The sequence below is a fragment of the Corvus kubaryi genome, unplaced genomic scaffold, assembly GCF_017639235.1.
Source record: "Corvus kubaryi isolate FWS band 111438036 unplaced genomic scaffold, C.kubaryi_AGA036_p1.0 37396, whole genome shotgun sequence".
Lineage (NCBI taxonomy): Eukaryota > Metazoa > Chordata > Aves > Passeriformes > Corvidae > Corvus > Corvus kubaryi.
In genome coordinates, this window is record NW_024581135.1 from 7,179,522 (window position 1) to 7,201,287 (window position 21,766).

The 21,766-nt window shown below is 38.0% G+C and overlaps 1 protein-coding gene across 2 annotated transcripts in view; it reads right to left on the reverse strand.

Moving 5' to 3' along the window:
* Nucleotides 1-21,417, reverse strand: part of SLC35F5 (solute carrier family 35 member F5) — a 30,212-nt gene extending 8,795 nt beyond the window's left edge. The window contains exons 1-15 of one of the 2 annotated variants that reach the window (XM_042040693.1): nucleotides 21,357-21,417; nucleotides 18,185-18,255; nucleotides 16,514-16,592; nucleotides 13,573-13,714; nucleotides 12,401-12,544; nucleotides 10,460-10,522; nucleotides 9,217-9,298; nucleotides 7,681-7,871; nucleotides 6,438-6,519; nucleotides 6,031-6,118; nucleotides 5,410-5,474; nucleotides 4,972-5,076; nucleotides 4,342-4,501; nucleotides 2,828-2,918; nucleotides 417-571 (exon numbers count right to left, since the gene is read on the reverse strand). In XM_042040693.1, the coding sequence (XP_041896627.1) occupies nucleotides 417-571; nucleotides 2,828-2,918; nucleotides 4,342-4,501; nucleotides 4,972-5,076; nucleotides 5,410-5,474; nucleotides 6,031-6,118; nucleotides 6,438-6,519; nucleotides 7,681-7,871; nucleotides 9,217-9,298; nucleotides 10,460-10,522; nucleotides 12,401-12,544; nucleotides 13,573-13,707 (1,361 nt within the window). In that variant the 5' untranslated portion in view covers nucleotides 13,708-13,714; nucleotides 16,514-16,592; nucleotides 18,185-18,255; nucleotides 21,357-21,417. Of the gene's footprint in view, nucleotides 1-416; nucleotides 572-2,827; nucleotides 2,919-4,341; nucleotides 4,502-4,971; nucleotides 5,077-5,409; nucleotides 5,475-6,030; nucleotides 6,119-6,437; nucleotides 6,520-7,680; nucleotides 7,872-9,216; nucleotides 9,299-10,459; nucleotides 10,523-12,400; nucleotides 12,545-13,572; nucleotides 13,715-16,513; nucleotides 16,593-18,184; nucleotides 18,256-19,878; nucleotides 21,239-21,356 lie in introns of those variants that run through there. The other variant, XM_042040694.1, reaches the window with a different exon arrangement.
* Between the last annotated feature and the right edge of the window lie 349 nt (nucleotides 21,418-21,766).

Below are 21,766 nucleotides of genomic sequence, written 5' to 3' on the forward strand. Positions count from 1 at the left end.
AAGAAACACAGTTATTTAAGTCATACAGTAATATTAAATTGGTTGTTACGAATCCAACAGAAGTACCAAGTATGCAGCTGTTTGAACTTTAGCCATCAAAAACATGCAAAGACTCCTTAAGTCTATTAAGTGTACTCAAGTTTGCACAATTCTCACTGCATGTGCTGGGTACAGAAATTATCACAGATGCATTAAGGGAAAAAGCTGTGACAACCACTAGGAAACTTCTTTTAAAAGGTAAACAGACTTCACATCTTTCCATTTTCTGAGCATTACATAGGTTAATAAACGGATTGGCAACTACAACTATTAAGAAATTAATACACCTGAATATAAAATCAGGTGAAAATAAACAGAGTATGAATATTGTGGAAAAGCTAAAGAAGAGACAGGATTATAGTTTGTCATCGTCCTACCTCTGAATTCGATGTTTTCTACAAATAAAGGCAAAAATTCTTCTGATTCCCACCATCACTGGATCCCAGTTGTTATAGTGACACAAGAGAGTTGCAATGAAAAATGAAAAAAATACAGGTACTGCTCCTGCAAAAAATAACCAGGAAAACTGCACCTGGAATTGAAACACAAACATCATTCACTCAATAGCTTAAAAAAGAATTGACATGCTGTATATTTGGAATGATTATTATTGTAAGTTTGAGATGCAGTTTGAGTTATTTTAAACAGTGTGAGTTATTTGGTACCAATTCTATTGCTATTACTTCTTTGAAGAACTGCATAACCTGTTCCCACTGATCCATTCTTTACAATGGAACATTCTGTTTGCACTGGGAGCTGAATAAGACTGCCATTTCCAAACAGTCTCAGTTTTAGGTTTTTCGCTCTGTCTCTGGTGCCAAGGAGAAAGCCTCCTACACATTCCACGGGTTGGAAAGACATGATCTTTAAAGTCCCTTACAACCCAAACCATTCCATGGTTCTGTAACTCCAACCCAAGAGCACAAGGACAGGAAGAGCCTGGGACCTGCCTTTCAGGACAACAGAGCTATGAGCTATGGGCATGGCCCCCTGAATGGAGAAAAGATCCAAAACTGAAGATTTTGGAGAAAACAGATTCAGCTTTGGTACCTGGCACTGATGACCCTCCTCAAAGATCTCATAAACTGCAATTGTTAAACACTGTGAGCTTATTTAAGCCTATTTTCAAATTAAATTCAGAACATGTAAGTTGCCAAAAGTTGTTAGAAACCTGGTTGTAATCTCCTAAGATTCAGATTTATGTTAGAAAATTACAGAAAAGTAAATACTCAGAAAGCTAGTGATTATGAATACTGTGTAACTACCATGCCATTTAACAGTCATATGAAGGCTGCATGTATTGATATTTTAACCTTTACATTACATGGTGTGATCCTTGGGGTGTCCTATGCAGGACCAGGAGTTGGACTGGGTGATCCTGATGGGTCCCTTCAAGCTCTATGATTCCATGATTATTAGCCATGCCAGTGGAACTCTTGTGCAGGTTTAACTAAAAACAAGGCTGGCCAGAGGCATTAACAGAGCAGCCTGAAGCTGGAAGCTTAAATTTCTATCAGGTCATGTGAGATGTGGACACCTGAGACTTCTGTGAGCACAGGGCTTGGCTTAGGATATTCTGATGTCTGTATGGCAGAGACAGACTTGTACAAACACACTTGTGCAAAAACCCTCAAAGTCTACAGCAGTTTGCCTTTAATCAGGGTCCCTCACTTGTTTTTCTAATACTAGTAATTTATTTTCCAAAATAAAAGACAGAAAGGATTTACTTCCAACACCAGGAGTTACAAAGGTAATTTGCCCTTTTGTTACCAACAGCAGCTGAAAGTCATCCAAGAGAGCTTTGGAGATGTTTCTGCTATTTGAAATGCCTCCATATTGCATTAGTACATGAATAAAAATTAATTCTACAAGATCTGGACTCTGTTTATTCAGAATAAACAGCCTAAAGATTAAGCTGTTTACTGGGAATTTGAAAAACATACTCCATTTTTCAATGTATCCCAGAAGAAAGTTTAGATGAATCACTTCAGAAGACAACCTAAAATTTTCATATATTGATATATGTAACTATATGTATATACACATCTCTACCAATGTATTTGCACATGCACCCACACCTGTGTATATCTAAAATGAGTACTAACACACAAACCTACATAAGAAATTCTTATTTTTTCTACCAGCATTAACTCACTCATAAATCTATTCGAGCTCATGAAAGTGAATTTTGGGGGAGGAGTCTACAGATATTTTATTCCTTGAATCCTTTATAGCTATCATGGGTTATTTACCACCCCATTACAATTTATCTCTCAAGTGTGCATTGCAGATGCTTTAAGAGCCACACAAATACAATTATCTTACCAACAAATGTTTTACTATTGTTGGAACCACTGCAGTATTTGTTCTGTTTCCCTGCTGTAATATGCAGGTAGTACTAACACAAAACATACTGTATGTCACATGTTCATTACGAAAGTATTTATTCAGGGTCTGACTCTTTTTGACTTTGCCTTTCTTTATCCTTTTATTTTTCTGACTTATTTTCCAAAATCCACACTGACATGAAGTAAAAGCAAAATACAAGCTGTGTTTGGGGTTTTTTTACCCCATTTTTACATGCACAAAATTTCAGAAGTCTCAAGGTACTCATCACAATTTACACTTTGCTTGTGAAAACATTGAACAGCAAAGCTTCTTTTTGTCTGGAAACATTCCAAGCGCAAGACTTGACTGATTTCTTGCACCAAATAAACAAGTACAAGCCTAAAAGAATTTAATTAGAAGAAATTCTGTAAACAATGATCAAAATTTAGTAGTACCTTACCTTCTGCATGCACATGTCAGCTATTATGGACAGAGGTATTGTAAGGCTTAGGGCAAGTGTGCCTATCAGTGATGAGGTAAGAAAGCAGCCCCTAAAAGACAATAAAATAATAACAGTTATACGATTTAATGACAATAAATAATAATTATAATAATGAGGTTTTATTTAGAAGTTAAAAGACAACCTAAGTAATACATCAAATGAGGAAGACATTTGATGAACTGTTAGCTACTGTTAAATAACCAAAAACTAACTCAAACCATCACACTCCATTATAAATCTACAAAAGTGCATAAAATTCTTAACTAGGCAACTGATGTCTTCTGGGCTGAGGCTTAATTCCCAGCCCAATCTTTTGAGATGATGGAAATTTCCCTATTTCACATGTAGTAACTTCATCTAGAAAAACCTGCATTTTGCTTCCGTACCATGATTCTCTATAGCATAAGAGAGTGCTTCTGAATTACAACCAACCTGTCCACAGAGAACTGCAAATGAACAAATGGTACAGAATCCAATAAAAATTTATCAGCATGTTAAAAAAAAATGAAGAGTCACGTCTATCCATCCATTATTTAGTCAGTAATATGTGGTTGGGTGGAGTAAACAAGTAGGTTAAATGACATTATTTACTACCAAAAAAAGTAAAGAAGACTACACTAGTGGCACACTGGATGGTATCAGCACAAACTCTGAATCAGTCCCAGTGCAAAACTATAGAAAAGGAACTGGAAGTAAAACTAGCTCTTAAATTGACTGGAATATCATTCTGAGTTAATTAAACAAATATCCTGTAAAAAAGTCTCTGCACATCCATGTACTTAACCGTACGCTAGTACTTGATTTTGGGACAAGAGACAATGTTTGAGGTTTGGGGGGTTGGTTTGTTTGTTATTTTGCCTATGTTAAAATTACATGTAACCTGACACTGATACTAATACAGGATGGCATTAACATCACAAAAATATTCTATCAACAAAAAAGTTCAATTGCAAAGGAACATATGCCGCAATGCATGTATACCCAGGACTGGTGTAAAAGTTTGACAATAAACAAAAAATCTCATTATTAAATTTCATACATAACTTTCAACTTGAAAAAACAACCAAAATCCACAGCACCAAACAAAACCAAGAGGTTTTTGTGGAAATCCATCTACTCCACCTTGATCTTTCATTGCAGTATTGTCACAGAACTGTTACAACAAAATTCATGCTCTCCTTTTGCTACTGCAACTCTGTAGCACAAAGTCTTTTTGTCCCAAATGTTAATTCTGGAATAAGCCCAGCACACAGTATTTTAATTACTACAAGATCACATCAGCTACTTTTTAAAGTCAGCTGTTGTCTTAACAGGACATTACGACACAATGCTAAAACTGCACATGTGGACAGAAAAAAAAAAAAGAAAAAGAAAAGGGCAAGAACCCTAACATAGACAATTTTACATCTCAAGATCTGAGAACACAGGTAAGATAATTCATGTGAAACATATTCAATGTATGGTGTACATACCACAGCCAGAGGAACTCTGACAAAACTGTTCCAATAAGGCCATTTATGACAATGCACATCCATATCAGTTTATTGGGAAACTCAAATGCTTCAAATCCAGTATAGTGAAGCAGGAAGAACCCCGGCCAAAGCAGCAACAGATTAAACAGTCCTACAAACCCTGAATATAAAAACAGTATTAAGTAAATCACAATAAATATTCTTCAACAGAACCAAAATCTCAGCTAAAATCTGCTATTTTGACAATATGCATATAGCAAAGCAGCCATGAAGCAGTATTTTAAATCTTTGAAAGGAAACAAATGTAAGAAATTTAACCTGAAATTCACAAACTAAATTTGCATCAGATATTTACAGGTTTGAAACTGAAAAGAAAATAAAAATCAGAAATCTCACTAAGTCAGTGGGGCTGTCTGCTTTCCCACAGGAAGTTACCTCTCATTGTTAAGGCACTAAACAAGAAATAATTCACTAAACCAGGCTCTGAAGGACTCGTAACCATGGGAGTAAGAGGCTTTCTCTACTTCCTTGGCTTTTCTAAGCCCCTTTACCACTCAGACACAGTTCAGTGCCTGATCACTTAATCACACATTGAATTAAAACTTTCAAAGGAGTTACTTTTGGTCTTACCAAAGAACATTGGTATGTCAAGTTTATCTTCTCTATCTACTTTCCTTTTTATCATGACTATGTAGACAGCATACAGCATTGCTCCTACAAGAGACCAAATGGAACCTGGAAAAATGGAAAAAATAATCCCTTGAGATATGCCAATCATGCTACGCACAGAAGGATCAACTCTCCTAAATCTCTGTTGATTACAGAATCCATTACTAAATGAAAAACATGGAAAAATGGAGAAAGCTCTACAACGTAAATACTTTCCCAACATATGCACAGGGTGGAAAATTATCATAAATGGCAAGTTTTAGAAGTTGAAACTACAAAGCCAGATTGTGAAATGTTACATGAGCAAGAGATATAGAGCTTGCTATATGACTACTTAGTACTGTCAGAAGATGGTACTCATCACTGCATATTTCAGGATTAAAGCCCATAAGCAAATACCTATTGTATCTTTTCCAGCAGATTTTTCAGATCCAGAAAGGTTAACAAGTACCACACCACCAATGCTAGCAAAAAAAGAAGAAATGCAAAATGTTACTCGAACTCAGGAATTTCTTTACAAAAAACAGATAAAAGAAAGAGAAAAACAAATATACAGTTCTATCTTTAGGCATTTTTAGTTAATCAAAACCCACTTCTGGAAAGTCAAAAGGAGTTCTCAACTGCTAAGGCATGATCCCAAGTCAGAAACAACCAATCCCACTTTTAACTTCCCAGAACAATGCACCAGGCATTTAATGAAAGAGGCTGAAAACACTCAACATCAAACCTCTTCTTTTTTCACCATTTACACAAAAATAAACAAACCACAACTAAACAACAATAAAATAAGTTCATCTATTTCCAACCAAAATCACTCTAATTTCCTGCAAGAGAATGATATTTGGCAATGGTTCATGATACAAAGCATTTAACTTAATTCACTTGCTCAATTCATCTGTGAAACAAGGATTTTTAAAAGGGTGACACCTTTTATACCTGATACCACAGGTATAGTAGGTACAGTTGTCCCCTCACTGTACCAGGGAGTTTTTGACCAAATGTTCCCTCCTATTATCTTACCTTAAAATAACAGCTAATAATTTGGACAGGGTAAACCGATCTCCACTGTTACTGGGAAAGACTGCAGCTAAGATCAATGTAAAAAGCCCTGCAAAAGAAATTCAGAAGAGTTTATACAATCAAGTTTTGCCAGTAGTTTGCCCAGAAAATTACACAGCTTCAAAGCTATTACGCTCCAAATATATTTCTTTAATATACAGATGTAACTGCAGAAGTACACACACAAAAAGCAGTGAAGGTACCCTAAAAAACCACTGCAAATACAAAATGAATTTTCTAAACACACATATTCAATGCTTTTAGGTCAAATCCCCAGGTAAAAATGTTACACAAATCCATTGTAACAAGAGATTTTTATGTTATAAACAGCCTTATAATGCACACCTGGTGGTGTAAATAAAACTTACCAGAGGTTGATGACAAGATATTAACGATGGCAACTTGGGTATCTGACAGAGCTTCCTGGTACGAGAAATTTGCCAAGAACCACTGGGGAAAAAGAAAAATATCTTTGTTAATATTTGGGTACCAACAACAGAGCTTAAGTTTCTCAGTGCAATAAAATCCTACTTTGAGAATAAGTGAAAAAATTATTTAACCAAAATAATAAAATCAGAACTAGATTTTTAGCTTAAAGAGACTTCTATTAAAGTGGCAGGAACATTAAAAGAAAGCAGCAGACTTAGAACTGGCTCAAACCAACCACATACATCTTTAATAACGAAATAACATACTTCAGAACTTAAAAAGAATTAAAATGACATTATAATAGCTAGTCTGTAGTAACTAAAGGTACTTTTAACTTGTTTTGGAGTGCTTCAAGATGATAACTGCACAAGGGCTGCAAAGAAATTTCAGTAATGCATGTGACATAGTCAGCCTAATGAGGTCTTTTAGAGTACTTAAAACCAGCATTCATCTCCACTGTTCAAAACAAGCATCTCTTACATTCAATGCCTAAAAAATATTTCCTAATTCCTCCATAAAGGAATAAAATGGCAAGCATTTTCTCACTTCTTGATTGAGATCTCATTAATAAGATCTCAGATATATTCTAAGGGAAGTAACCACTCTCTATGAATATTTCCACATAAGACTAAAGTCCAAGAAATAATACATGTACATGCCAGTAGTGTCCTTGAACAGAATAAACAGGATTTGTTTTGGACATGAGGACACTACCCTAGGAAAAATTACACCACTATTTTCTGGCACACGCATCAGTGGTATTATTATTATTATTGATGATAATAATAACAACAATAACAATAATGTTTGAAGTGCTCTACTTCCTGAGGAAAAGCTGTGGTGAGCCACATTACAGAGAACACATTTGGCAGTACTAGTGAAGCTGCCTCTGGAAAAGGTATCACTGATATGCCCTCTATATTTTTCTGTCTCAAAAATCCTGCCACTGTTATCTTTCTCTCTCCCCTCACAACTGAGGCATGATGCAGCAACAGCATCTACCAATGGATTCATAATTAAATCTTGCACATGCATGTCCAGCACAAGGAAAGTTTTACTTCTTATAGTACATTTATAAAATAAGAATCAAAGAATACAAGTCATCTCAATACTTTTTCATTATTATTATACAAGTTTTAAATGCATCTAAACTGAAGTTTTCTGAAAGAATGGAGCACATACCACAAAGCAAAAGAAAAAGCTGATTTTTGCTACTTGGCTTGCAGTGAGTTTTCCTACAGTTTTTAAGATTGATTCCTGCTCCTTCACTGTTGGATACGACATGCGGGACAGCTTTGCTTCCAAAGCGTGGCTTGATGGGAGCTGCCTGATCTCCATGATGTTACTGAACCTCACACGAGGCTTTTTGGGTGCTTGAAAGGAGGAAAAGAAGAAAAAAAAAAAGAAAAAAACAAAAAAGATTTGTATTATCATTAAACTTTTTGAGCCAACACAATATGCAAATAAAACTATGACGTTGCAACACACCATTAATTGCAATACTGCACAAATAACAGGTTTTTATCCAAGTAGAAGACATGCCATCATGATTTATTAAACTAATATTTTGCTATTCAGGAGGCCAATAATAAGACAAAGCACAATTAATTACTGTTTTCAATCAGTAAGTTATCCATCCACAAAAACCTCACTGAAAAGCATCACCCCTGCTCCCTGTCAAAAATATCAACAAAAGATAACAACATATTTTTAGACAGGGATTATTCCATATTGACAAACATTTTCTTTAAATGTCTAACAGCCAAACAGCCAAAACCTGCACACAACTGTACCTAACTGCAAGGACAATGTTTCATTCAGAAGATTAAAGTCCAACAGACCTCAAAGCTTAGCAGAGACCATAAAGTCATTTGCCCTTTTGAAAGCCACCCTCTAGCTAATCTTGCAAACTAGGATCATGTTTTATTTATAGTTATTTTAGTATCATTAGCTCCCTCTGTAAAGAAAACATTACACTACACACTACAGGTAAATATTAGCCTAGATCAATATGAAACAATACCTAACTTCCTAAAAAAAGGTAACGGGAAAGCTGCAGCTGGAACAATTCTGAAATGATTGGTGCATGTTGCCACAGGAAGCAAAGTCTACCAAACTGGTTCTTAACGTGTGCCATGTAGAAATTAAGAGACTTTCCCTTTGATAAGCTGGGACTCTTTTGCTGAGGACTGGCTAACTGGATGTTTTGAAGCCAACCTTTCTACAATTGTCTAGGACAGTAAGGCCTGTTCAGGTACTATCACAAGATAGTGAGGCTTAAATAAAACCAGAACGCACATAGACCGTTAAAATTCTTACTTTGACTGCTTTGCTCCTGCTCTAAAAAGGACAATAGCTTGTTTTTCCAGAGGCTGACTCACTGCTGCTGGTCTTACAAGCCCAGAAGGAAAGAATCACAAGTACTGAACCCAGTTGGTCCCTTGAGATAAACATAGGCTGCATCTGTAGTGACCAAGAAAGGTAAACTGAACGACAGGCCTATGTTTTCTCTACCTGAAAGTAAATACATGAGACTGCAATTCATGCAAGAAGAGATTTTTAGAAAGGCGAAAAAAGAAAAAAAGAAAAAAAAAAAGGGGGGGGGGGGGGAAGGGGAAGCAAGACCTGCAGCATGACCAGCAGTTACACTAAACAAAGAGAAAAGTAACTCCTTCACCAAAGAACTAACATTACAGCATTCCGAAAGTCTTTACTCACTTTTCTCTGCATCACTACTATTACTGCCATTTTTTTCAGTTGGCAAATCATGAAACTTTACAGGAACATATAAAGGTTCACTCTGCAATGAATCAGTATAAGTAAAAATACAGTTAAGCAGGATATTTAAATTGCAAGCAGTAGAACTTATTTAGCGAATTAGAAAACTAAATAAAGATTGGTGAATAGTAAGAGAATCAAACTTAAAGTGGTTCTGCATATAGACTTGTCAAAACCCATGTATAAAGTATAGAGCATATTAGACATATTGGGAAAACACAGTACTAAAAGAGAACTGTGCTCTTTTGCATGTATCCTCATGAATACAAAACTTATGGCCAGAAAATTCACACCTACTGATTTAAAATTACAAAGTGATCAATATCACAGATATTTCAATAGAACTATAGCTTCTGTCCAAATTATAAACTAGAAACATGAAATATAGAACATGTATACAAAAATTAATGCACTCATTTTCTCACCATGAGCCTAAAAGCCCTCATTTTCTTCCCTAGATCTAAACATCAAAAAACTTTGGGAAACATGTACAATACATAAAGCACTTAGAAGTATTTCAAGCAATTAAAACTTCTGCTAACAAGACAACTTTTAAGGTGCTTGTTTAGATTAAATTAATTAACTGTAAGAGTGAAGTAATGAAAAAGATCTGGTAGTTGGATTTACATTAGGCTTGTTTAGGACTAGAATTTTGGTGGACGTTTAAATTAACACAAAATTGCCCAGGTTTCTAGAGTCACATCAACTTAATGAATTGAGCAGGCTAACAAGATTTTATTCTTAAGCACAGAGAGATAAAATTGAAAATCCCCTAAAAATTAAATGAAGAATGCATCTGAAAAAAAGTCTCTTCAAGTAATTCTGTATAAAATATCCATACAGTAATTTGCCAATACTCAGTTGTTTCCCCCGCTCTATTAGAGATGGTATTGAGTTGAATATGTAAAGGTTTCCTTCGTGCAAGACAGTATTTCTTTGACAAATGACTACAGAAACATTCAAGTAAGTGCTTTATTGAGCTGAGAATCCATATTTCTTATAATTAGCAATACTATTATGTGCAGTACTTATTAGTAACATATAAGCATATAAGTTACCAATCCCCTTTGCCAAAAACTAATACTTTTAAGACTGCCATATTTTATGAACAGTAAGTCAGGATGATTGTGCCATGTTATTATAAATGACAAAAACATTGACCTTCATAAATTAGGGCACTTACCAGAGAACTGTTTACAGTGGTGTCTGTTGTACAAGCAGCAAAATAACCTTCAGCATCTGCAAACTAATTACAGAAATTTTAATGTAATAAACTACCAAGGCAAAGTTATTAGTAACTGAAATTTTTGAAGAGTAAGATTTTTATTACTTTTTCCATAATTCTGTCACAATTCCCTCTCTCCCCTCAGCCCTTCTCCCCAATACCAAGAGGGCTTACAAGTTCAGTAAATAATTTCAGTACTTTCTTGTACCTCTTGAAGAACCCCACTGAATTCAACTACCCAGGTATGAATGCAGAATGAGACTCTTAGGTACAGAAAACCTGCAAAATTCAGTCTTAGGGACACATTCTCCACTAAATTATCGTGCAACTGTTAACAAGCTGCTTCTTTCTTCATTTTATTGAGGCAAAATTCCTCTCCCTCTTCCTTTCTGCACCTTACCAAACCCCTATTTCCTGAGCTGCAGCTTGCTGTTCTACCATGATGGTAGCAAATCTATTAAAGCCTCTAATGTGGAAGAGAACTTAAAAATAAGGTGTGTTTATCCAAGCAATCATTAAAATAAAACCATATAAATGGACATGTTTTCCAGATTAATAAACACAAGACATTTTAAAGGTGCTTGCAATAATTATAGAGTTGAATATTAAACTACATCCCTTGAGGGGAAGGAAACTTCTAACTGCACATTACAGTCCTGTCTGCACTGTTCTTTTGAAAAGGAAAAATAATGGCATTCCAGTAGTAGTGTCATGAGTACCACATACAACATGTGACAGACTGGGCATTCTTACTCATTGCATTCCAGTTCATATTTCATTACTGTCAGCAAAGAAACTAAGTTCTGTTTATTGCCAAATTATCTTGTGACGATTCTGAACGTCAAGTCTAACGTGCTATATTAGGCACAGACACTTGGTATTAAAAGCTCATTCAACAAATATTATATCAAGATATCAGCTAACTCTAAATGCTCTATGTGTTTAACTCAAGAATTTAAAAGAAAGAAATTTTTTTAGTTGTTGTGTTTTGTCTTTTTTTAATAAAAGTAATTTGTATAAAAGTCATGTAACACTTTAAATATGTTATGCCTACAACTGTCACTATCAGTGAAGTCTAACATATCCAGAAAATCTGAAATCAGGTCCTTTCACACAAGCTATTTTCTATAAAGACATGTTGATTAACAGCATGTTCTTGGATCACATTTTCTGTTCTTTTAATGTGAGATTAGTATCAGGCCAAATGCCTTACTGCTTCCTGAGTGCTGCTGTTCAGCATTTTGAAACACTGGCACAGAACAACTGCTCTTCCCAGCATCTCTTGGAAAAAAACCCAGTATTTCTGTCATATAACAATAATTTTACGTTCTAGCACAAACTACGCCTAACTCTGGAATGGGCATCAGAAGGTCACTCATGCACAAAAGCTATAAAAAACAGTATTAACAGTAACAAAAACATAATTCTACCACCCTTACTAAATGTAACTTTAAACCCCTCAAAACAGTTAGCAAACAGTTGTGCCAGAGACTAAAAAAGTCAGTGCTAAAAATCAATTACAAAGTCCAAGTTCTGACTCCATTGATTACAGATGTTGGGGGAGGTAAAGGGAACCAAGAGCCAACAGTGGTGGGGTTCACAAGCTCTTGTAAAGAGGAACCATCCCCTGTAACTGCCCAGGATACAATACCAGGCTGCTTGGGCCAATGGTCTGGCCCAGCAGAGCATTTCTTACAACTCCTGACACATCTCATGCTGCTTTCTCTTGCCTCATCCTTTCACATGACAACTGTTACAGCTGCTATGTCTTCCTGTGCCATGACTCAGTTTATACCTCAAATACATAAACTCTGCTCTTCTCTAGGGTCTGTTTTAAGAGGTTTTATTCTATAAAAACTTAAACAAATATCACAACATCTATAGAATTATAATACTTACAAAAGCTGCATGCCTTCCACGAAACCCACGAGTGCACTGTTGCCTCCATGGTTTCCAAACAATAAATCCCAAGAGGTATAGAACAAACATGGATGTTTTTGCAAATGTACTGAAAAAGGGTTTGTTGTACCTTGTAAAAACATACTGTGGAAAGAAAATAATTGCAGTATCCAAAATTACCAAATAGGTAAGAATTCACAAAATGAATGAACAGGTGTTAAGTATATAGTCCAGTCTGGTTCCCAAAATAACAGAGCTGTGAGTACTGACATGAATGACCAAAGGAACCAACTGGCCCTACCTGTTCTAGGGAACCCTCTCCCAAACTATCTCTGGTGCCAACAAAAAGAAGCCTTTTTGCAAGATACAGTGCCACAGGAGGAAAGCTACTTATTACTGGCATCTCACCAAGCAACATATTTATATGCTACTGTAATGTAGCAATGAAAATACATTTACATACAAATATATTCTAAATTAAAGACCACTTTTATAAGCAATAACATTAATCATAAATTAGAGAAGATTACTTTGGCTAAATAACATTTAGGTCTCAGAAGTGACTCCACCAGCTTATTGCAAAAAATGTTTTATTAATATCACATGATAAGCACAAACACTTGTATGTGCTTAGTTTCAAAACTGATATAGAACATGCCTTGATGACAGTTCAGAAAACTGAATTTAAGAATTTGCTGAAAATTCAATTTCCATTGCTAAAGCTCTGTTTTAAGTTCTAAAACTTAGTATGAAATAAACACCACAACAGTTTCAATATGGTGAATATACGAACTAAATGCAATTACAGGGCTTAAACTCCATGACCTAAGTCCTTTCATCCTGGACTTCAGGATGTTTTGAACTATAATGCACCACATCACTCAGTCTTCCATGTTACAGCTCATTTACTATTTTTTGGGAACCATAAGGGCATTATTTTAATCAATATGGCAATAAACAAAATGAACTCCCTGACTACAGTACATAGTTATGAGCTTATGCTCTTTAAAGTCATCAGTAACACCTTCAGTCTCAAAAGAAACAGGCACTGAGTTGAGCTTATCTGTAACTTTAAGTGGATTCAGGCTGGTGAAACACTGAGTGCTTGATAACCATGTTTCTGTTGCATCCTTCTCTTTTATTTTCCCTTTAAGATGTCGAACAACACTTACAGAAGTGAGTTCTGAAGAGGCCACCCAGATCACGTCAACCAGGAGGAGAATGACAATTCCTAGAGCCATTCGCCTGCGCTGAGTGGATGAACTGCTCTGGGAGCTCATCCGGTTCATGATAAAAACCCACACCATTTGGAACCTGGGCAAAAGAGACACAGAAATAAAACACAGAAGATTACAGTGACACACAAAAAAATAAGCAGTGGGGGCAACTGTTTCATATATATAAACAGGACTTAATATGCAAGGACACACATAGGCCTGCTTGTTAAAAAGCAGATCTTTGACAGATCTGGCAGGAAATTTTCAGAGATATTAGGGACAATTAGAAAATAAGTCTTGACTTTGCAACAATTTATCAACTGCTTTAGCACTGAAGTAAGCAAAAGTAGGTAAAACACAATGCCTTTTTGGAATTTGTGCTACAAGTTCTGCAAAATTTGAAACCACTATATTTTGGTAAATTCAGATACCTGACAGCATAAATTAGATTGATGTGTTGTGACAAATGTCAGAAATGCGTTTAAACTTAGAGGCATTCAACAAACATTTCTGAAGACATAGGAAAACATTTGGGTCAATCACAAACCCTTATAACAAGAGGTGATTCAAGCAAAAAAAAAAGAATAATTGTAAACTTTAAAAAGCAGACTACACATGCAGTTGAATTAAAAAACAATCATACAGTTATTTGGCAATTTATGAAATACAGGCGTGAACCAATTCTAGGGAAAATCTATCAAAAATCCACTAATGTTACAAGGGAATTCAGATTTGTGACACAGCTTTACAGCTGCCCATTGGATGGCCTAAATTTAGGAAAAGTTTCAATTATATTACTAAAAAGCTTCAAACTCAAGTGACAGAGACTGATGACTCATTCACTGCTCTACTTGTACCAGAATCCTTTACAAACTCTCTAATGAATGTCAGTAAGACATGTATGTGCTATTTCTATGATTGACATTAGCTTATTTATGTCTGTATTTTAAGAACCAATTTATCAAGAGTTCAATAACTACAGATGGCATAGCATACCACAAACTCAAACACTACCTCTGAGAGAACTGCTCAAAGAACTGCAATCCAAGCCACCTTTACAGACCAGCTTCTGACTTTCACAGTAAATAGAGGTCATCTGATTTGCTAATATGTTTTGGCAAATTTAAATTGAACTTTGTTTTTTCCACGTGTGAACATACAAATACTTGCTTTCTTCTCATTATTTACATTTCTTCTCATTATTAATGAAAGAGACAGTGCAACAATGCTCTCAGTGAGTGAGGAAGGTACATTTCTTTTTCCCAGAGTAGCCTGTTCTTCCGATTAATGATTTAAATGCCCAGATATGCACAAGTGCTTGGAGATCACAGCACTGTTTCCTGCTTTGACTCATATTTCTATGCAGTCTCTGCCATTTTCAAATCTTGACACTTTTTCCTCCATTTCTTAAAGGGCTTCTTTCAAAAGAAAAATGAACAGGCAGAGTTCCTGAAGTATAATTATACCACTAGATCTATGCTGATATATTCCATGTGTGGGCATCAGTTCTGGATAATTACTCTGCTTTTCTGATAAAATGGTGGGACTGACAAAAGAAAGCAGAAATCTGTAAGTATGGAGGGGCAAAATTATGAAAGACTCAGCAAGGAATTACAGTTTTTACTTGATACAGAATAAAGGAGAAAACATTTGTTCTCAAAGAGAGAACAAATAAGTATATTATCTTAAACTCAAATAAATTAACATAAAGCTTATAAAGGTTTTTTCAGTTTTTATTAATTGGTTTAACAGATACTATGTATTATACTCTACAAACTCTGCCTTCATTTTATTATGACTAATAGCCTACAAGCCATTACATGAAGTTATATTATATACAGCCTAAAAATTGCTCTTGTGTTTGCATAAGATGCAGCTAACATGGAAGCTGGGCATAGAAGAGCTCCAAACAAACTGGAAGGAAGAAATCTCATTCCTGTCAGGCTACAGCACAAAACATGGACAGTGGGAAAGTATCCTAGAAATGAAAGCACTGCAGCCTTCCACCAGTTCTGTGCTGCAGGCAGGAGGGGAGAGGTAGCTGGGGAGACAGGAGGGAAAGGCAGCAGCCCAATCAACTGGACATCTCCACATCAGAGGCTCCCTCACACCTACAGCTCTGCTGTTCTCACCACAAGCTGCTTCAAAGCACACTCTGTGAACAGAGATCGTGCACAGACAACATTCACATTCTGCAGCTGCTTAATCTTGTACTCAGCTTGTCTGTATTAGGCTTGAACAAATCCCTTGCTTTAAAATCCCTCAATGGGAGCAAAGTAAAAGATGACAGACTATCCACCACTTCTTAGATAAGAGGTTACACATAAAGTTATTCACAGTCTATGTACATTTTACACCATTTCTTCTGTACCTTTGATAAGTAGATGTTAAAATTCTAAATAAAGAGCCCATAATTATGCCTTGAAGTTGAAATTTTTTATATGTTACAATAAGAGCAGCTATTACTTTCTCATCTGACTACCAAGTATCTGTTTAACAATTCTGTGTGCCTAATATAGTGCTTTGCTCAATCCTTCCCTAACAAGGCAAAAAGCTTAACAAGAAAGGGTAACTACAAAGTGCAGCACCATCACCTTCAAGCTAATAGCTGACTAAAAAGGTTGCAAAGCAGCAATACTAAAATGCCTACAACATTCTGCAGAAATCCAAAAGCCTACTGAAACCTGAATACTAAGTTTTAGGACAGAATTAAAACCCAGTAAAACATCACACAAAATGCAAAGACAGATTGAAACTACTATTTTGGAAAGTTTTAAACAGACACATTATCCCCACTTATTAACAGTACTTGTGAACTTGCAATGAAATACAATTCCCTACTTTTATGTTCATTATAGAAATGAACACAAAAGAGTATTTACTTTTCTCATATTACCTTCCACAATAACTGTAAAAAAGAAACAAAAGTGGTGACTAACAAACTTCACACTTCATGTCAAAGTGAAGACAGCCTCCTAAAAAAAAAACAAACAAAAAAAAAGCAGTGTGAAACACGTGCATAGGTATATTAAGCATTTATCTGTGCAAAATACTGTCTAAAATTTCAAGTTCCACAAGTGTCTTCTGCAGCTCAAGTCCTAAGTGTTGGGGACATACAGATCTAGAACCTTAAGAATCAGTCTGCATAAAAAATGCCAACAAGACAGCCCTGAAATGCAAGAAAACATGATCCTTTACTACTTTTGATATTACAAAGAACATGATCCCTTCCTTATAAATTGTCTATAAGAGATCTACATGAGGAACAAGAACCTGAAGATGTTAAGTTCTGATTTTTTATGCTATGCACAGAAAGGCACTATTTATTAAGTGTACATTCCTAAGCAAAGTATTTAAACATTAGAACTAGAAAGGTAATGGAAAAACATATTGGCTTGTTGGTCTTAATCTAGAAAGATAAGGCACCTCCATGTTATGTCTTGGGGAAGCCCAGTATCACTCCTAAAATGGATACAGCATTATTACTGTATTAAAACAAAACACCACCTTACCTGAAACTTTTTTTTTTAATTTTTAAACTCAGATCATATAGACACATTCAATAAAATTCACTTTAAAAGTGTTATATAGGAAAAGAAACATTATACAAAATAGAGCCATAAGTTTTATTGCCTGGAAGTGCTGGAATTTTTATTATTATTATTATTATTCATGTGAAATGTTTCTAAACTCTGTTTTAGGGATATCCTGAATCAACAGGAGTCACACACTATGCTAATGAGTCTCAAATTAGTGTCCCAAACAGAAGTAGCAGCAAGGGCAGAACTAAATACTTACCCAATATATCTTGCTCTTAATCACCTGTCAAGCACGGCTGAGAGTTTGTAAACTGTTAACATGGGGCAATAGCTAAATTCATGCTTTTCACCTATGAGGTTAAGAGGCAGCCCATAAGGATAGGCCCTACAAGCCTGCAGTTCAGCCCCCACTGAACTCAACATTTACACACAGCAAGTTCAAACCTTTTCCACAGTTTACCAAATGGCCATAACTGCTTAAAACAAACACACAAACAAACTGGAAGACACATTTTCTAAGACACAAGTATGTGATTACCTAACTTCTACTCCACAAAGCCAATGCTCAGTGTAGACCCTGAATACCAAGGCAGTAAGTCACAGAACATTGTGAGTTGGAAGGGGCCTACAAGGATGCTAAAGTCCAACTCCTAAGTGAATGACCCAGGGATTGAAGCCACAACCTTGGCATTATTATTGTAGGGCTTGACCCTTACAAAACATTTAATTTCTCAAGTGCACAAAATTATTATAAATTTAAGTCACCAGAAGACAGAGAGGCTGAAATAGGAATGATGGTTTAAAAGTAAATACCTTATTCTACTCTATTAAGAGAGCAGAAACTTCAGCATGTTTGCCTTTTGTTTCCATTATGAGGAAAGAAATATGCTTTCCACATGGTGTAACTTTAAACACAGCAACTCAAATCTGACATTTAAAGGAATATTCATTAAAAGGCATTTCTTAATATCATTATAATTTTCAGCAAATAGCACAGAGACCTTTTAAAGTCTCTAAAATTTATTTACCATTCCAACAGTCTTAGAGTTGGTGCTGTCATCTTGTAGAACCATTTTCCAGCCAGTTACATGAAGATCTTCTGAAAAATAAACATTAAAAATTTTCTTGTCGTGACACTGTACTTTGATTTTAAAATGTTGCAGTACCCTAGATCATGTAAGAAGAGTCACCACTGTAATTTATGATAAAAAGATATAAGAAGTGGTCTCCCCCTTTGTGGTCTACAGTGCATGCTCACACAGCTGACTGCACTAAAGCCAACAGGCCCAGCAGCCTGCCCAACCCTGCTGTTCTTAACATGCAACAGGCAGCTTCTGAGGGCAGGAGATATAACTGCAACATTGATACTTCATGTGCATTCCTATTTGGACAGCATCAAATGTTTCTTTGTGCAGATTATTTCCACATTAAAAGTTCCACCCAAAAAGAGAAAATCACATGAAATTCACAAAATTTCACTGCACCGACAATTAGGGAAAAGAATATTATAGGCCAAATAATTGCCAAATCATTGCAAAACAAAAGTATTGCTGTTCTGACTGTTCTAGGAGGAAAACACATAGCTTGTTTCTCCCCTCCACCACCAAGGAATAGAAAAAAAGTACATAACAAGAATGACAGAAGACACAGAACAGCAGCTCAGTCACAGACCATGGTGCAAGTCAACTGGAAATTCTTCCTTGTATTTACTCAATACGATTTCATGTGCAATTTGAAAGACAACATATCAAGATAAGGCTTGCAAGCAAAATAAATGGGTTTAGTTTTTCCAGTTATACCAGCTGCTCCAACAATACAAGTTCTGGGATACAACCTCCTCCCCCTTTTAACATGTTCTGTCATCAGGTGACTCTTGTTTCATATTGGATAGCTTTTAGAGACACTGCTTTCACTTTAACCAGAAGAAAAAAGCTGAAAGCAAAATGATTTCTATTTATATGTCAAAATCTGTAAGCATACATTAAAGCAAGATTAACACAATTTTGACCTCCACTCAACCTCCAAAGGGTACCACGAGACGAGAGCAAAGCCAAGAATGGTCAGGAAAGATGGAAACGTGAGCCTTATGCAACAAGATTATTTTATTCACCACAGCCCTGTCATTTTTACTCAAAGAAAGTCTCCTGTAGGATCTGTAGAACATAGTGAAGCAAAAGATCCAAAAAAGCAACCAAATTTTCCATGCCAGTACTGAGTTTTGCAAGTAGAGATCACTGTTCCCATCTAAACAAGAAGTTACACAAGACCAAAGTTTGCACAGAAAACACGTTAATTTTATTACCAAAATTGGAGAATTTAGCTTAACATAAAGATATGTTTTAGGAATCTGGTGGTATGTAACAGTCATGCTATCAAACTGTCATGGCACAGCTGGATCTGGGTATCTAAGGAATAAAAAGAACATGGATGTTGGAATGTTTTCATGAATGAAATTGAAGTTTCCTATTCAGCACTTAAAATTAATAAAGCAACGTTTCAAACAAATTTTCCTATATAGAACTAGCGCAGAGTATTCATCTCTTTTATACTTCAGAGTCCTTACCAGCCACCAGCCTGTGCAAGCACACAGTTCTCAGTAATTCCTACAGCACCCCCACCAAGCCTGTGACCCTGCTGGACTTGAAGTCTGACTGCAATGAGCTCGAAACACCCAAGTTTCAGGTCTGCAGAGTGAAAGTTGACAAGCAGAACAGACGCTGACCTCCTTGTTACTCTTGTCCAGGAACATTAGGAGAAAAAACTCCATGTCAAGCTGCCAAGGCCTCTCTAAGCTTCACCACGTACAGAGCAATCTGTCAGCCACCAGTAGCTCCACATTTAACATCAGCTAAGGATTACAAATGACATCCATTTCACATGCTGCAGATCTAATCTTGTCTAGTGCAAGGACTAAACATATCGTGCTTTGTCACAGGATATAAAGACACAGATCCCTGATAAGAACCAGCACAGCAGCTTTCAGCGAGACACCCTGGCAGCTGAAAGCTGAGCCTTCCAGGCAAGGTAGAAATCGGCAAAATCACCGCACTCAGAGTGAATGGGGGTCTCCTCCCTGACGATAGATATCTTTGGGGAAAAGTAGCAGGAACAAAGGAAATGAGAAGGAAATGAGTAAGTCTCCTTAATGCACTCAGGGAAAAGGGGATGTCTAAGAAGAAAGATATATGGCTCAAGCCCTGGGGATCTTGGAGGGTAAAAAATGAGTGTGCTGCACTCGCACCTAAAAAAATGGAAACTGCAGGAGGAAAGGGAGCTGCAGCCCAAGCAGGGGAAACATGGACCCTCCCCCGGACTCCCGGCGAGGCAGGACAGTGGTGCCAGGTCAGAATCACTGAATCAATTAGGTGGGAAAAGAGCTCTGAGATCATCGAACATAACCCATGACCAAACACCACCCCGCCAACCAGACCACGACACAGGCTTTCCTTAAACACCGCCAGGGATGGTAACTTCACCACCACCCTGGGCAACCCATTCCAATATTTAATCATCCCTTCTGCAAAGAAATTCTTCCAAATGTCCAACCTGAACCTCCCCTGGCGCAGCTAACACTGCCTCCTCTTGTCCTGTCACTGCTGCCTGAGAGCTCGACCCCCACCTGGCTCCTGTCAGGGGGTTGTGGAGAGCGATAAGGTCCCCCCAGAGCCTCCTTTTCTTCAGGCTAAACTCCCTCAGCTCCCTCAGACACTGCTTATAGGACTCGTGCCCCACACCGTTCAGCAGCTCCGCTGCCCTTCTCCGGCCACGCTCCAGTGCCCCAGTGCCTTTCCTGTAGTGAGTGCACAGAACAGGACACGGCACTCGAGGCGTGGCCTCACCAGCGCCGAGCACAGGGGCACAATCACTTCCCTGGTCGCCTGCCCGCACTATTGCTGGTACAGGCTCGCTCTGGGGAGAGAGGAACCCCTCCACGCACCCCCAGCCCGGTCAGGGGACTGCCCCCGAGGCGTGGAGCGGAGAGCGCGTTCCCCACACCGCTGTCAGGGGCGGACGGGGCCGAGGGGCGGCGGGACACGGGGCACTCGCACACCCCCAGCCTGGGCGGGCACGGTCGCCCCGCCCGCGCGAAGGGACAAAGTTCCCTCCTAGGCCCGGCCCCGCTCAGCCCTGCGGGGCCTCTCGCCCGCGGCACCCCCGGCGGCGGCAGGACCCGCCCGGCCCCGGCCCCGCTCCCGGTACCTGAGACCGCGCCGGGCCCGGCGCCCCCCGCGCTCCGTCCGGCGGCGGCACCGCCCGCCCGCGCCGGACACCCACAATCCATCCCAGAGCCGGCGAGCGACCGCCCCACCCGCCCCGCCCGCGGGCCGGCCCCATCGACCTGCTCGGCCAGCAGCTCCACACCCCTGTCCTTCCACCCGCCCCCCGCCGGGCGGCAGAAGAGGCGGCGGGGGGACATCCCTGTCCCCATCCCTGTCACCATCCCTGTCCCCATCGCCAGCGCCGTCTCCATCCCCATCCACATCCCTGTCCCCATCCCTGTCACCATCGCCAGCGCCGTCTCCATCCCCATCCATATCCCTGTCTCCATCACTGTCATCATCACCATCCCTATGCCCATCCCTATCCCCGTCCCCGTCCCCATCACTGTC